This window comes from Onychostoma macrolepis, chromosome 19 (assembly GCF_012432095.1).
Source record: "Onychostoma macrolepis isolate SWU-2019 chromosome 19, ASM1243209v1, whole genome shotgun sequence".
NCBI lineage: Eukaryota > Metazoa > Chordata > Actinopteri > Cypriniformes > Cyprinidae > Onychostoma > Onychostoma macrolepis.
The window spans coordinates 29,813,164-29,829,281 of NC_081173.1; the positions used below are offsets into that span (position 1 = coordinate 29,813,164).

The following is a 16,118-nucleotide window of genomic DNA, read 5'->3' on the forward strand; positions in this document are numbered from 1 at the left end:
CCTTGAATGGTCTGGCTCCTTACTATCTCTGCAATCTGCTCCACCCCTATTCTCCACCACGTTCATTGCGGTCCTCTGATTCTCGCCTTCTCACCATCCCTCGATATCGCCTCTCTTCCATGGGGGGCAGATCGTTCAGTGTTGTTGCCCCTAAATTATGGAACTCTCTACCCAGATCACTCTGTCTTGCCAATAGCCTGTCTGAATTTAAATCGCTGCTCAAAACTCACTTGTTTTCAGAATGTTATCTTTCTTAGTTAACCTCTGTTTACTTTGTTTTATGTTGTATATTACTCTTTGGATTTCTGATGTTGTTTTCTTTCTGTTTATTGTTCGATGTTTTCCTCCCATTTCTGATGTTTATTGTAAAGTGTCCTTGAGCTCTGGAAAGGCGCTATATAAATAAAACTTATTATTATTATTATTATTATTATCAAAACCATCATGATCTAGTTTAGTTCACTAATTATCCCATGTTTAGTCTTTTATTATGCATGTATTATGTTAATTGTACCATTGATACTACAGCAATCAAATGTTGTGGAACTTTTCTTTTATTTATTTATTGTTCTATTATTTCCTTTATATCACATTACAAGACCACAAATAAACGTTCTTTCATAAATACATGTCTTACAACCATATAACCCAGTATGGGAGGTCTAATTGGGAATGAACAAACATGCGGGGTAAAGGGTAGATCCTTACATCAGAATCTATTTTTAATAAGAGATTCCTTCCTTTACTCACAGGATCGTAGATTGCCTTTATGTGTGGTGGGATTGGACCTGGAAAAGGCCTTCGACAGCATAGACCATCTTTTCTTACGGAAAATGTTACAGAGTTACAGTTTGGGGGATTCAATTCTTAGATGGATCAATTTATTATATACTGGATGTCAGAGTCGTATATTGGTGAATGTCCATCTATCACCACATGTGAGTGTTCGTTCAGGAGTGAACCATTAGCCCAAGCTATTAGGCAGAGTTCAGAATTGAAAGGAGTATCAATACCAGGGAGCTCAGGCAAGGAAGCAATGTTATCACTTTATATGGACGATATTACTTTGTTACTTTCGAATAACCATTCAGTAGAAAGAGCACTACAGTTATGTGAGCGTTATACATTGGCGACTGGTATGAAAATTAATAAAAGCAAAAGTGAGATTTTATACCTAAATTGGATAGAACCCAAATTAAATTTTGGTTTGAAAATCCAAGATAAAACCATTAAAATACTAGGGATAGTGTGGGGTAGAGATATGGAAGAAAGGAATTGGAATCCCAGGATACAACAAATAGAGTGGAAAATAAAACAGTGGGAGGAAAGAAACCTTAGTTTTAGAGGCAAAGTGTTAATAATCAATGCCGAGATTATAGCATATCTTACTTTTGTCGCAGCAACCTTGCCAGCCCCAAGATGGTTTTTAAATACAGTAAAGAAAAAGATTTTTCGGTTTTTATGGAATTCTAATCAGGAGAGGTTGAAACGAGAAATTGTATGCAGAAAAATCGAGAAAGGAGGACTAGCGGTCCCCGATGTGCAAGCTAAATTGGAGGCTATGGTTCTTATTCCTGTATTGAAATCTTGCCTAGATGATGAAGTGGTTAATTATAGTAGTTTTTTCGTGAAGTTTTGGGTAGGCCGAAAAGTGGGGAGATTGTGGAATAAGAGAATGCCTCAAAATGTTGTTAAAGATGTTAAAGAGAGCATCTTGGTCAAACATTCCGATAGGGAGTTTAAATAGACAGTTGGTGGAGGAGAGGTTATCCTCATCTGTATTTAAAATGACTCCAATAGGTCGTCTCATTGAATCAGAATGTATTACGGTTTGGAGAAATGTAAACGATGATTTTTTGTTTAATGACCATAAAGATATTGCTTGGCAAACTGTACAAAACTGTTTACCCACCCGGGCTTTCTTGAAGAGGAGAGGTTGCTCTCGCCTTTCTCTGTGTCCTAGAGCAAATTGTGGAGAAGAAGAGACAATAAGACACTGTTTCTGGGAGTGTGCTTACGCCCAGAGGGTTTGGGATTTTATTTGATTATGGTTACATACGTTGTACAGAGTGCCAAGTGAAGGTGATATTTGGTATGGAAAATTGGAAAAGGTTCATTGTGAAAAATGGATTCGGTGGTGGGTAATTATAAATGTTTTTAAAGAAGCACTATGGAAATCTAGGAATATATGTGTTTTTCAAAGATATGAGATCCAGTGAAATCAGTAATTACATCAAGTTAAAAAGGTATAGGGGACTATATTTTAAGAGATGGGCAGAAATTGCCAGCCAATGTAACCGATAAGTTATGGAACATACCAAATGTCCCTCCTTTTGATAGGGTCCTGACAATTGGTTAATTCTCGGAAATGTTTAAAGAACAAAGGGTAACAAATCGATTCAATTATATAGTTGTAAGAAATATTGTGAAAAAGCTCTAACCAGAATATGCATAAATTAATGTATTGAACTACGGCAGAACTTAAACACACACAGACATCAGCAATCGGCATATGAATCTCAAAATTGGTGATAATCAAAAATGATATAAAAATTTTTAAAAAACGGTTCACCTCTGAACATCACAAAACAGTCTACCGAAAAGTAGCAACAAAAACAACACCAAAATAAAAGCAAATAAAGAAAATATTAAGAACATTCAGCTGCATAATTTATTCATGCTGCAGTGCATGCTGGGAGTTTTGTACTGACACCCAGCATGCTTTGCGGCATGAATTGTTTTTTTATTATTAATAGTCACCATTGTTGAGGTTCATGTGCTGATTCTTGATGTCTGTGTGTTTCTACCATAAACAGCGTGAAATTAATTACAAATCACCCATATTGTTAGACACTAACTGATGATGACCACCACTTTTAAGTTTTAACCAAAACTACAACTTCTCTTGTCATAACAAATGTGCTTTAGAAACACAGTTATAACAGCCAAAGAAAAGCTAGCCTTAAAGGGTCAAGAGCATAACTAAAGCAAACACCGATCACCAAGATGGTGAGGTCAACCAAAACATTTGAAATAAAATATAAACCTCTGTTAATTCGTAGATATATGACAGAAATGAAGTCAAACTGGTTAGTAATAAGTGGAGCTGGGGATGCTGTTTGTGGAGTTGTTTAATCATCCTCTGCTGTTTTATTTCAGTTGATTTCATTTAAGGCTGTGGCTGTATGTCAGTTGTAGTTTTGTTTCTTGTTCTTTCCTTCAGTGATTGTGTTTGTTAACAGCAGGTGTTCATCAGTGTCTGAATTCACTCATATGTTCTCAATCACTCTGTCTAGTGGACTATATAGTGCAGTAATGTAGGACTAGTGATGAGGGTGTAGGGAGTGGTTTCAGACACAGTCTATGAATGTCGACACTGAGGCTACTTTCTCGAAAACAAAGGTTAGATCTATTACAGTTATTCACTGTATATAGTAAGGAAACTTACTCTTAATCATTTAACAGGTTATTACTGTGGTATTTTGCAGTTTTTTACTGTTAAAATCACAATCATTTTTTACAGTGTATGAGCTGTAACCACTGCAAGCAAAGTAAACAGGAAGAGTTTGTCCGAACTCAAATGGTTTTGCAAAAGAACGCAAAAGTTTTGCGAGAGAACACGAAACATTTGAAAATAATTTTTTCCTCCCACCTTGAATTTTTTCCACTCACCCCGATTTTTTCCCACCACAATATCCTTTAAAGGGCTCCGTAAAATACACCTAAAGCCTACCTGAAAATAAAACACTGTTTATTTTATTTGTATATTATGTGTATTTGTAATGTGTATCTTTGCTCTCATTTTTTAATAACAAAGATAATATAATGATAACGATTTTTATCTTCTCCCACTTCGGCCTAAATATCTGCCATACTTTGTTATATTTTGTTACCTTGAAAGGCCTTGTCTGTATAATAGGGAAATTAGTTTGGCTGTAATGCTCAGATAACTTGCAAAATAGAAAAACCAACATGACAAAGAATCGTGATAAAATCGTGAATTGTCTGCGTGTGTTGTGTAGCACACAGCTTGTTTTTTATCGGCTGCATGCTTACATGTTGTCATGTTTTGTGTTTTGTGGCTTTTGTCTTAGTTTTCTGTGTGCTATGTGCTCTCATGTCAATTGTCTTGACCCCACCCATCTTGTTTCCTAATTATTGGTTAATTTGCCCCACCTGTTTTCCTCATTACCCTCCTAATTTGCTCCCTTTATAATCTCCTTGTGTTTGCAGTTCTGTGCCAGTTTGTCATCAATGTTTGTTGATGTTACCTTGGTTGTGGTGAATGTTTCATGTTCCTGCCCTGCCAAGCCTTGTTTCTCCTATGGGGTAGTTTTAGTTTGTTTATTTATTACTAATAAAAATGGACTTTGTCTGTGTCTTCCTTATTGCGTTGGTCAATCTGGACTACAATGAGGCTGATGTTAAGGAGGTCTTCAATATCTGCCTCGATCAGTCTCTCAGCCTGTGGGAGATAGAGAAGCTGGGGAATCTTGGCTTTTGGGACTTCATCTATCACGTCTACCATTGTGGAGAGCCGGAGCTCCCACCCCAAGCGAAGTCCCACTCCACTGACTGTCCCCCCATCCCACCTGCAGTCAGTGGAAGCCCCAGCCCTCCAATGACCCAGAAACGAAGAAGGAAGAATGGGCCTGCTGCAGCTCCCCCAGAGGCAGCCAAAGACGCTGCAGCTGCGCCCCCAGTGGAGGCCGACTATGCCGCTGTGGCCCCAGAGGCGGCTAAAGACACTGCACAGACCACAGAGGCTGTTATGCCACTGCCTCACTCTCGTCAGAAGAGGAAGGCTTCCTCCGTCCCACAAGGCCTGGAGGCCATCCAGGAGCCCACTGCCAGCCCAGGGGCCGTCCCGGAGCTGCCCTTGGTTCCTGCCCTGCCGGCGCGCCCAAGCTCCTTTCTCTGATGCCGGCACCGCCCATGCTGCCTGCCACGCTGCTGGCTCCGCCCTAGCCTCCTGCCAGGACTCCTGACACGCTAGAGCCCGCCTGGTCTGTTACGCCTCCCTGGTTTGACCCTCCGGCTCCGCCCTGGCCCCCTGCCAGGACTCCTGGACTGCCTGAGCCTCCCTGGCTCAACCCTCCCGCCCCTCCCTGGCCCCCATGGTAGGTGTGTTCGACTTGAAGCGGCACTGCGCAGAGTGGTCAGTGTATGACATCAAAGTACCGCGAGAGCGATAAGAGAGCAGATGGATCCTATGCATTCGAATCGCTCTCGCTGTACTTTGATGTCATACACTGACCATTCTGCGCAGCGCTGCTTAAAGTTGAACACACCTTATGACTTTCTGGGCTGTCCTGCTGGCACTGTCTTGGCTCCCCTCCCCTCTTTGTCTTTGTGTTTTGTTTTTTCTTGTCTTGTCTGTTGTGTGTCAATCTTGTGTGATCATGTTTGTCATGTTCTTGTGCTGTGGTGTTCCTGTCTTGTTTTTGATGTTCTTCGTTAGGTGGCGTCCCTTTTGAGGGGGGGTAGTATCAGGGTTCTGTCACTTCGGTCTAGATCCTATGCATGGTTTTGTGACAGAGCCCTGACACTCCCGTCATGTCCTGTTTTTATGTGAGTGCGTGGCTTTGAGTACGCTCGAGCCGTGTGCTCTCGTCTGCGTGCCTTCTTTCATGGTGGAGCGTGGTGTTCGGATCCCGACACTCATGTCTTGAGTTTCGGTTTCGTGTCAGGATTCGGACACTCGCACTCCATGTTTTTGTCTCGTTGTGTGAACGCACGGCTTATAAATATTCTCATTAGCTGCGTGTTTGTGTCCTGTTTAGCACATGGCTGGTGATTTGTATTGCTGGCCATGTGCTTGTGTTTTTGTCTTGTGTGAGCACATGGCTTTTGTCTTAGTTTTCTGTGTGCCATGTGCTCTCATGTCAATTGTCTTGACCCCACCCATCTTGTTTCCTAATTATTGGTTAATTTGCCCCACCTGTTTTCCTCATTACCCTCCTAATTTGCTCCCTTTATAATCTCCTTGTGTTTGAAGTCCTGTGCCAATTTGTCATTAATGTTTGTTGAATGTTTCCTGTCCTGCCCAGCTGTTCTGTGTTTCCCCTACAGGTTAGTTTTAGTTTGTTTATCTATTATTAATAAAAAGCCCATTCTCCTGCACCACTGAGTCCTCGACCTTATCCCTTCACCCCATCCCTGACATTTAGTCCTCCGGATCATATTTAAGATCTTATGCAGAAGCCAAACAGTTTGCTCATTTCCATGAAACTAACAGAAGATAACTAAACTCTAGTCATAGAATATTTCCATAAGATGGTATAAGGGTGTAAATGCATCTGCCTGGGCTGCGTTTCCTGATAACGCTGTCTCTTAGCAGGCTACGAAGACTCTAAGGCTGCATTTACACTGCAAGTCTTGATGACCAATTCCGATTTTGTGACACTATCCTTTTTTTTTTTTTTTGGACGGCGTGCTTACATTTCTTTTAAAAGTGACCCATATCCGATGTGTGCATTTTACACTGCACTTGGTTAAACAAGACAACGAGCACTCAGCGTGATTTCAAAAGCAATACATTTCAGCGTCAGATTGCCTTTTATTTTAGGTATGCCTTAACGAGGGGCGAATTTATGGCGCTTTTCAACTGCGTAGTACGACTCGGCTCGGCACGACTCAGTTCGGCTCGGTTTGCGTCTCCACTGCAGTTTAGTACCGCTTTAGAGTGGGCGGGATTATTCACAAGTCATTATAGTTGCACCACCTCTACTGCTGTGACTCCTGAAAAACATTTTAATTCCGCATCCCTCCATCACGCTCTTGCTGGATCCGCTCCTCGGCTATCAATGAGTGTAACCTGTTGATTGTTCAGCTGACAAAACGTCTTTCTTAAACTCCATAAAGCAGTTTCAAAGGTTGTGAGTTCTTAAAATTATGTGATATACTGTAGGACTATAAATCTATCCCTCACACCTTGATTTAATCCACGTAAAATGCAATCTATCCTGTTTAAGGTCTTCAGGAAAGGGGAAAAACACTCTTGATTAAGGTTGAAAATGCTTTAGTGATCATCATCTGGGATGTTTGTATGAACCTGCATCAAACAAATATAGAAAAAGTACAATCAAAATATAGAAAAAAATTAATCAAATATACAAAAAGAAAACGAGAAGATAAAACACAATTACAATTTTTTTTTTTTATTCAATGTATTTGTTTTTTATTCAAGGCACACACATTTTTAGAATTTATGCGTATCTTGGTGTTTCCATCCAGCAGTTTTTATGTGCCACTCCAAAATGCACATATGCGGAATAGATGTGGAAACATAGATTACCAAGCAGTCCATGTTAATCACATATGTGACCTTGGAGCACGAGAACAGTCATAAGTAGTGGGTATATTATAGCCAACAATTGTATGGGTCAAAATTATTGATTTCTTTTATGCCAAAAATCATTAGGATATTAAGTAAATATCATGTTCCATGAATTTTGTATTAGTAATATGTATTGCTAAGGACTTCATTTGAACCACTTTAAAGGCGATTTTCTCAATATGAAATTTTTTTTCACCCTCAGATTGCAGACTTTAGTTGTATCTCGAATCAAAAATTGGCCCTTATGACTGGTTTTGTGGTCCAGACTCCAGGGTCACATATATTAGTGTAAAGCAGGACATTAACTCTAAAACTCTGTTTACAGGCTGTCAAAGTCAAGAAAAGACAGTCAAAGTACAGTTGAAAGTGCAGGATAGACCAGCTCCAATCCTGCTCCTGGATAGCTACAGTCCTGCAGATTTCAGCTCCAAGATTTAGATTTCACTCATTTAACTTTGTTAAAGCCTTGGAAGGATCTATAGTGTGTTTATATTTGCACACCAAAATATACCTTCAATGGATCTGAAAGCAACATTTACAAAAGAAAGAAAAAAACTTAATGCGGACTACATTTTCTGGAGTAATTATTTATTGCCCAACAGCAATGTGGTTTCTAGAAGAAAGAAATTTAGTTCTTGTGTAGATGAAAAATATATTTTTTTACAACAGTGAAAGACAACATAAAAGAAAAACATACATACTACACAAACTTCAGCTTGTACAATGCATGTACTATTTGTAGTGCAAATGAAAATGATACAAATAGACAACACACATTCTCTGAAGCGATTGTAAAGTTCCTTTTGTAACAAGGAGGAGCAGCCATGGAAATACAATGAATAAAGATGTAATGAAACCACAAATGAGACTTGCATACATAATTGTTACTACCATTCACTACATTCAAAAAGATAGGGATTCAGTATTTTAAGAACAAAACACAACGTCAAAAGGTAAATAAATTACACAAATATCAGCAATTGCTTTCAACATGGGACATAATTCTTTATTAACATATTAAACAGAAGCAGACCACAGCTTCAAAAGAGCAACCAAGTTATTTCTTTTTTAAATATTAATTTATTCTTTACTCATTCATTAAAATCATTTACTCATAATCATTTATAATCATTAGCCATTTATATAATTTATCATTTGATTATATTTTAAGTGTTTTATTATTTATTCACTTATTATTTTGCTTCTATATTTCATATTTTTCATTCGCCTTGCTTATGCATTTCCATTATTGTTCAATCTCATGATTGTGGGGTTTCATGAACTGTTTTATCTGTATGAATAAGAGTAAAGAGGGAATGTTTATGGAAACTGAAGGTTGAGGTGATGTTGTTGTGTATAATAACACTTGTTGAATCTGTGCTCGTCAGATGCATTGAGACATACACAATTAAGATTGTACAATAAACTCTGCTCCTTTTTTACCATCACTTCGTCTCCTGCTTCTGCTCTTCTCTGGCTTTTCTCAGTCAACTTAACTGACAGAAGACTGTTACACATGCGTTTTGGGGTATTTTTGGGTACCAGACAAGACTTTTAACAGGCTTTGGGTATCAACAGCTCTGCTGACTAGTTGTTCAGTTATGGATGGATAAATGGATATTTTCTGATGGGATCTGGCATCCAGGGCCGGATCTTAATTGTCTAGTGATGGAGACTCGATCTAACAATAGGAAAGAATCAAATTAAACCAAATGTCTTCCCCTGGTTCTGAAGCACCTCAACATTGCACGATGTACTCCAGGACAAGGATTGTAAAATACTGGTCCATAATAGTCCATAATACAATTAAGATGGTAGCACACCAGCCAGGGAAATAACTACTAGTTAGTTTGTCACAAACAAAAGGCAGTCGTTAGCTAATAAGTCATTAAGATTTCAGCATCATCATACATGCCTACAAGACTAAAGTCTGCCAGGCTCAGATTTATGCAATGATAACAGTCTGCTATTTATTTCCATTCGTTAATGCTGGTCGGAGGTTCTTTAGTAGCGAAATGCTGAAATATTTATGACACAACTGGACTAAGTTGTGGCTTGTGCACAGCTGGTGCTTCTGGCAATAGAGGCACAGAAAAGAATAAAATAAAGTTCAAACAATCTTTCTTAGATACAAAAAAAAAATGTATTAAGGCTTCATTGAACTCTTAATATGCTCCATATATTTACATCCGAAATGTATATTAAATAGCCTTTGATTACCGGAGAGGGAACATTCAGGGATGTAACGACAGCAACACAGCATCAAATTTATGCAAGAAATTATATAGAAGTTTAACAGTAACAGAATCTGCGTGTGTGTGTGTGTATAGGGCTGTTAATCAATTAATTTTTTATCCAATTAATTACTCATGCAGTTAATTAGATTAATTAATCGCTGCATTATTAATCACACATCGAAATTTGCTGAGAAATTACCCAGAGAAATTGCTCATGTGATATTGCTTAACTATATTATATGATATAAATATGAGACAATAACTCATACAGGGGCATTTTTGGATCTTTTCTTGAACTTTGGGAACTTCTAGCATTTCGCAAGGCTATGTCTTGCAGAGAATGCTTGCACTCTTGAGCTTTTTGTTTGGTTTCTGCACACCGAGTGACACACATAGTGTCGTTAAAACAACAGTCATGATATTATGGTAGAGGATACATCCAGGATCTTTTCACTGAAGAACATGAATATGAAGTGATGCCTGGATCATCTGCACCAGTGTGTTTCTCATTCACTGCTCTCACATGAACCACTTGCAGTCAGGGGATCCGCTGACCATGTGTTGATGTTCTCACTTCTGGTTGAACCAGAATTCATCTGGCCTAGAGATGATACAACATATTATTAGAAAACTTAACCATTAAGACAAGCTCATGCTGATTTCACAAATATTCAGTATATTTTTTACTTTCTTTAAAACTTTTAATCTTACAGCAGGGTCTCTATAATTAAATACAGAAGAAATATTTAATTCAATATTTCATCTAAGGTTAAAGACAAATGAGGAACAGCTTTTGACATAATTTACATTGAATCTAGAGCAACACATCTGAAAAAATGACATCGAATATACATGAACACAAATGATATTTAAAACATGCTTTTATAATGTTTGAAGCAGTTGGATGGACGACAAGAGTGTGCCAATTCTTCAGAAACATCTATTTTTGTGCATCTTACAGGTTTAGGTCATCAAATGACAAATTTAAATTCTGTGTCAATTTATTAATATGAACTCACCATTTAACCCTTTGTAGATTAAAAGTATGAGGAGTACGACTGCCACTGAAAATACAACAGCACCTGCAATTAATCCTGCCAGCGAATAATGCCTTCTAGATTCCAGACTTCCATCTGCAGGGAAAAAATGAATAATATGCTTTGAGAATGTCTTGACTGACCTGCCAGCTGCAGTAGGAATCTACAACAATTTTGCACACAATATTAACTTCAGACTGTTAATACAGTCATATTTACCCCATGATGTTAAAAATGTCTGACTGCTGTGAAGAACATGACACTCATAACCCTGTTTCTCATCTCTGTGTATCTTCACGCTGGTTCTCTTCTGAAAGGTTTGGTTATCGCTGGGTCTGACTCCAGTAGAGCTGAAGGGTTGTAGTAGTGTAATGTTGTTTAGCGTGATGTTCATCTCTATGTGTTTGGGGTAGAAGCCAGTGGCCAGACAGCTCAGAATCAGCTCGCTTTGGTCATGAGCATCTTCAGATGCAAACATGTGAAGAGCTGGAGGAGCTGCAATAAGAAGCAAGAATAAATCATACTGATTAAATCATAAAAGACAAGTTAAAAAAAAAATAATATAAAAAAATAAAAACTGTAGTTAGAGCAATGCATACCTCTGACTGAATCATTAAACGTGGAGATCCAGTTCATGCAGTTCTTGAGGTCCATCTTCAGGACTTGTCTGCGAACTCGCTGATTATTCCACTTCATTTTGGTTTCTTTTGCCTTTGGGCTTTTCTCCATCCACTGCATTGTGCCGAAATTAAAGGCAATAAAATCCTCTCCATCATATCCATACTCATCAAATGCATTCACATTCATCACTGATCCATCTGGACGTCTGTCCACCTCACAGCCGACTCTCCTCTGTAGTGTATGGAGGTCTAAACATTTAAATAATAATAATAATAATAAAAAACATAAGTTATTACAAGTTAAAAGAATATATACAGTGGTCCATAAAAGTAACTGGACAGTTAAAAATATATCAATGTCATTCTAATAAAAACCCAAAGGATTCACCGTCACACGTGAAGCTTGTGCAGTTTGTCAGAGTGTTAACCAGATTCATGAACCAGTCTCTAGGGTCACGAGGTTCTTTGGTGTTTCTCCAGATTTCTGAATCCAAACAGTCTCTTTTCCAGGTTTGTTCTTCATTGCTGTAGGAAGAAATCTGTCTGCCATTACACAGACCCACTGCACTGAACACAGGACCGGAGAACCCATCAGGTTTGGTGAGCGCAGTGTAAATATAGAGGAGATGGTGTCTCTCTGAAGAAAAACCATGACAAAACAAGAAGGATGTTACTGTCAAAGTGAACACTAGAGTTAAATCTAAACTACCCGTCTAGAGTTACTGAGGATGAATGAAGCAAATGTAAGTACATGTGGATTCCTTCTTTTGTGTTCAGCAGAGGAAAGAAATGCATACAGCTCTGAAACAATTTGAGGGTGAGTTAATGATGAGAGAAGAATTCAGGAAGAATAGGTTTCCATTTGGTGAATTAAAGTTTCAAATAAACTGAAGGCTGAGGTTTTCCTATATGGGTTGAGAAGATTCTCCTACTTCTAAAGTAAAATAAACTGTTTAAAACCTTGGATTAGCTTGAAAATGAATTGCCACAAAGCTCAAAACAGTGCTGTTGTGCTGAGCTCATGAAAAATTGACATTTTAGAGATACGTGGTTCTCACAGGACAGTGGCACTACAAACAAATAAATGACCTTATAGAATATGATGCATTTCTCTAGAATAAACTACCCAACAGTATAAAGTAGTTTCGTTAAAATTAGCTCAACCTTAAACATCTACAGCAGTAAAATGCAACACACATTAATGCAGCCGTAATATTAATCCAAAAACATCATGGCCCGGTTTCACAGACGTGGCTAGACTAAACCAGGATTAGATCATAGTTCAATTAGGACATTTAAGGAATTTTTCATAAACGTGCTTAGAAGAAAAAAAAAACATTACTGGTGTGCATCTTGAGACAAAACAAAGGCACTGATGTGTTTTAAGATAAGTCAGTGCAGTTTGTTTCAGTCGAAACAGCTAAGATTTACATTTTAGTCTGGGACTAGGCTTAAGCCGTGTCTGTGAAACCGGAGGCATGTGTATAATGGTGAAACACTGCCAGGGACCATTTTACTGCACAATAAGTACTTTTACTTTTGATAGTTACATTTTGTGGATAGCCCATACTTTTACACTGTGGTATTAGTACTTTACTTGAGTAGATGATCTGAATAATACTCCCACCACTGAAATGAAATCGGCTGCCAGAGCAAGTTTGCACTTATCAGGGGGCACATGGACATCATCAATCAGGATTAAGCATATCCAGTGATAAAACAGACTAGTGAGCATGTTCTACTACATTTTGCAGTAATTACCAGGGAAAGACAGGAGTTGTTAAAGAAACTCAGAGATACAGGTTTAACCAATTTCAATCTAGCAAATTTAACAAATTGGGACTTAAGAGAAATACGTATCTCCAAACAATGGGATTGGAAAATAAAATTTAAATATCACATATTGCATAAGTAATTATTGTTATTATTACTATAATAATAACAACAAAAACAAAATAAATATGAAATAATAACAACAATAATCTTCCCTTGAATGTTTTGTTTTTCCTTTCTACCGATGCTTCACACTCCAATCCAGTTGGTGGCGGTAATACACTATGAGTTGGCTTGTTAACTGATATTAATTAAACCATCCTAGAAGATGCACACATGACAACCGTTTTTTACAGTCTATGATGACAACGGCATTCACGAAAAAAAAAAAAGGCCAGCTGCCATTTTTGAATACTGTGTAGCCGCCTCCGGTTCACTAATGCAAAGCTCACCCTGTACCTTACACCAGTGATCAATACAAAACATGCATGTGATACACAGCTGCCATGAAATATCTCGATTCTCACCTTTACAGATTATGTAAATTGATCTATAGTGGGAGATGGTCAAAGTATCCTAATAATGTAATCTATTGACTACGCATGAAAATCTGTCTGTTTACTTAAATAACAGATATGGACATCATTGTTTTCCTTTCCAACAACTTTTGAAAGCGTCACAATGTCACATGTTGCATTTCATGATGTACTCTATCAGAAGAATTCACGTTAAGGGTGTATGAAAATGTTTTGTTTTTAAGGAAGTCACTTTATGTGGATAAATGCATAACGTTATTGGATCAAAGCAATGTGGACCAGGAGACTATAGGAGTGGATAAAGATGTTCACCCGTACTACAAAAGGGCTTTTTGGCTGGCATGTTGTATTTCATTTAATGTTTTAAATGAATGTTTTGTTTTGGAAAATGTAACTTTATAATTGTAATTTTTTTCAATCATATAATTATTATAAGCTAAAAAGTGTTTGTTTCAGCCAGCGCGCACACGATCAGGATGGCAGAGAAACCCTGATGCAATGACCAAAACACATTTAGTAGATATATATTAGTATAACATACAGTACTTTATTTTACATTTACTTCAAGATAACTAATATGTATTTGGTTGCTTACCGCACTGAACACGGAGTATATACACAAAGAAAATAAAAATGAGTATAAAAAGAAAGTCCATTTCGACGTGTTTTACAGCTCCATTCCAAATCCAGTCTATTGAGACAATCCCATGTGTTTCTTCTTCTTCTTTGATGTTTATTGGTGGTTGGCAACCTAACTTTTTGGTGCATTACTGCCACCGACTGCAATGGAGTATGGATCAGGATATTAGCTTGTATACAGGATAGAAATAAACATAAAAACCAAGCAAAACAAACAAACTGGAAAATAAAACAAAACAAATTAAAAAAAACAAAAAAAAACAATCTAAACTCTATATTCTTTTATATCATTTACTTTCTTTCATAAATTTAATAATATCATCATGCAACTTACTAGCTGTTTTCCCTAATAGACCTGATAAAGAAAAATCATGGTGTTTTACTTTCTTCAGTGCCTTAATAAGGTGACGTGTCTCATTGTTGTATATCCTACGATGGAGTACATGCTCACCTGTTTCTTGTTGGCTACAGTAAATGCATTCCCCAGTTGGGTGTTTTCCAATTTTAAATAGTGTACTGTTGAGTCCAGTATGAGCTATTCTCATCCGAGTTAGGATACTCCCTTCTCTTCGATTCCTGCTTTCCCTCCTCTCAGCACCAACTTGTTTTTGTATATTGTATAAATGTCTACATGTTTCATTGTCATCCCAATATACCTGCCATACTGATGCATATGTTCTCATGAGTACTTTAGCTTCTGCTTTACTTAACGGGACTTGAATATCCACTTGCTTTATTCTTAGAGTTTGTTTAGCCAGAACATCCACCTTCTCATCCATCCATCCTGTTTCAGGATCTTTGGATCCATCCGTAAATAAATCACAGATTCTGGATAATGTTCCTTGAAATAATTCTGGATTATAAACCATGTTGGAAGTTGTGCCGAATTATCTTTCAATTCCTGCTGTATACTGAGGTCAACATTTGGCAAAGGAAATAACCAAGGAGGAATGGAAGAAATTGAAACTGTATTACTGTACTGTATTTGATGCAATCCTATATTTCTTGCCTTTGCATTACCTATCCATCCAAAACTTGTCAAATTTGTTTCATTATGTTCCCAGCATTCTGTTAATATACTTTTGTCAGGATGCAACTCATTTTATCCCTGGAGATGAACCCAGTACGCCATCATTTCACTCTTCTGATTCTTAAAGGCATTTCTCCCATTTCCACCAGCATCGACGATACCGGAGATGTTTTAAATGATCCACTGCAGATTCTAAGAGCCTGAGTTTGCAAAACATCTAATCTCTTGAGGTTTGTAAGCTATACATCCATAGTCAAAGACAGACCTCATGAGTGCCCAGTATATATTTTGCAGAGATGCTCTACTTGCTCCTCATTCCCGTCCTGATAAACAACGCAGTATGTTGATGACTTTTTTACTTTTGTCCTTAATTTTATCCAGATGAACTTTCCATGTCAGTTTTTCATCAAACCAAACTCCAAGAAACCTAACAGTTTTAACCTGCAGGGTTGCCCATAAAGTTTTAAAGAGAGGGGTGTGATTTTATGCCGCCTTGAGAAGCAAATGACCTGTGTTTTTGTTACAGATAATTTAAATCCCCACTTATTTGTCCATTTTTCCACCTCTACTATTGCAGCTTGTATTTTTTTTATTAACATATGATATATTGCGCCCTCTAATCCACAAAGCCCTGTCATCTGCATGCAAAGATTTTCCTACGTTTTGTTCAACCTGAGAGCAAATATCATTAATCATTATGTTAAATAATAGCGGACTACAAACACTACCTTGTGGAGTTCCATTCTCCGAATATTCTTTACCTAGCCTTACTTGTATTTTCCTGTCAACTAAAAAGTCCAAAATCCAATTATATGTTCTACCGCCAATTCCTAATGATTTTAGCTTTATCAATAATCCTTCTTTCCAGAGCATATCATATGCCTTTTCCACGTCAAAGAAGACAGCT

The 16,118-nt window shown here is 37.7% G+C and overlaps 2 protein-coding genes across 2 annotated transcripts; one reads left to right on the top strand and one right to left on the bottom strand.

Moving 5' to 3' along the window:
• The first annotated feature begins 3,147 nt into the window (after positions 1–3,147).
• LOC131526381 (uncharacterized) lies at positions 3,148–7,723 on the top strand. Its single transcript, XM_058754665.1, has 2 exons — positions 3,148–5,120; positions 7,665–7,723. Exon 1 carries the CDS (start codon positions 4,364–4,366, stop codon positions 4,919–4,921), a length of 558 nt encoding a protein of 185 aa, XP_058610648.1. The 5' UTR covers positions 3,148–4,363; the 3' UTR covers positions 4,922–5,120; positions 7,665–7,723.
• A 202-nt stretch (positions 7,724–7,925) lies between these two features.
• On the bottom strand, positions 7,926–14,287 carry LOC131526380 (BOLA class I histocompatibility antigen, alpha chain BL3-7-like). The gene is made up of 6 exons (XM_058754664.1): positions 14,138–14,287; positions 11,622–11,870; positions 11,213–11,482; positions 10,833–11,108; positions 10,596–10,709; positions 7,926–10,177 (listed from the first exon to the last, which is right to left on the bottom strand). The coding sequence occupies exons 1-6, from the start codon at positions 14,196–14,198 to the stop codon at positions 10,083–10,085; spliced, it is 1,065 nt and encodes a 354-aa protein (XP_058610647.1). The 5' UTR covers positions 14,199–14,287; the 3' UTR covers positions 7,926–10,082.
• Between the last annotated feature and the right edge of the window lie 1,831 nt (positions 14,288–16,118).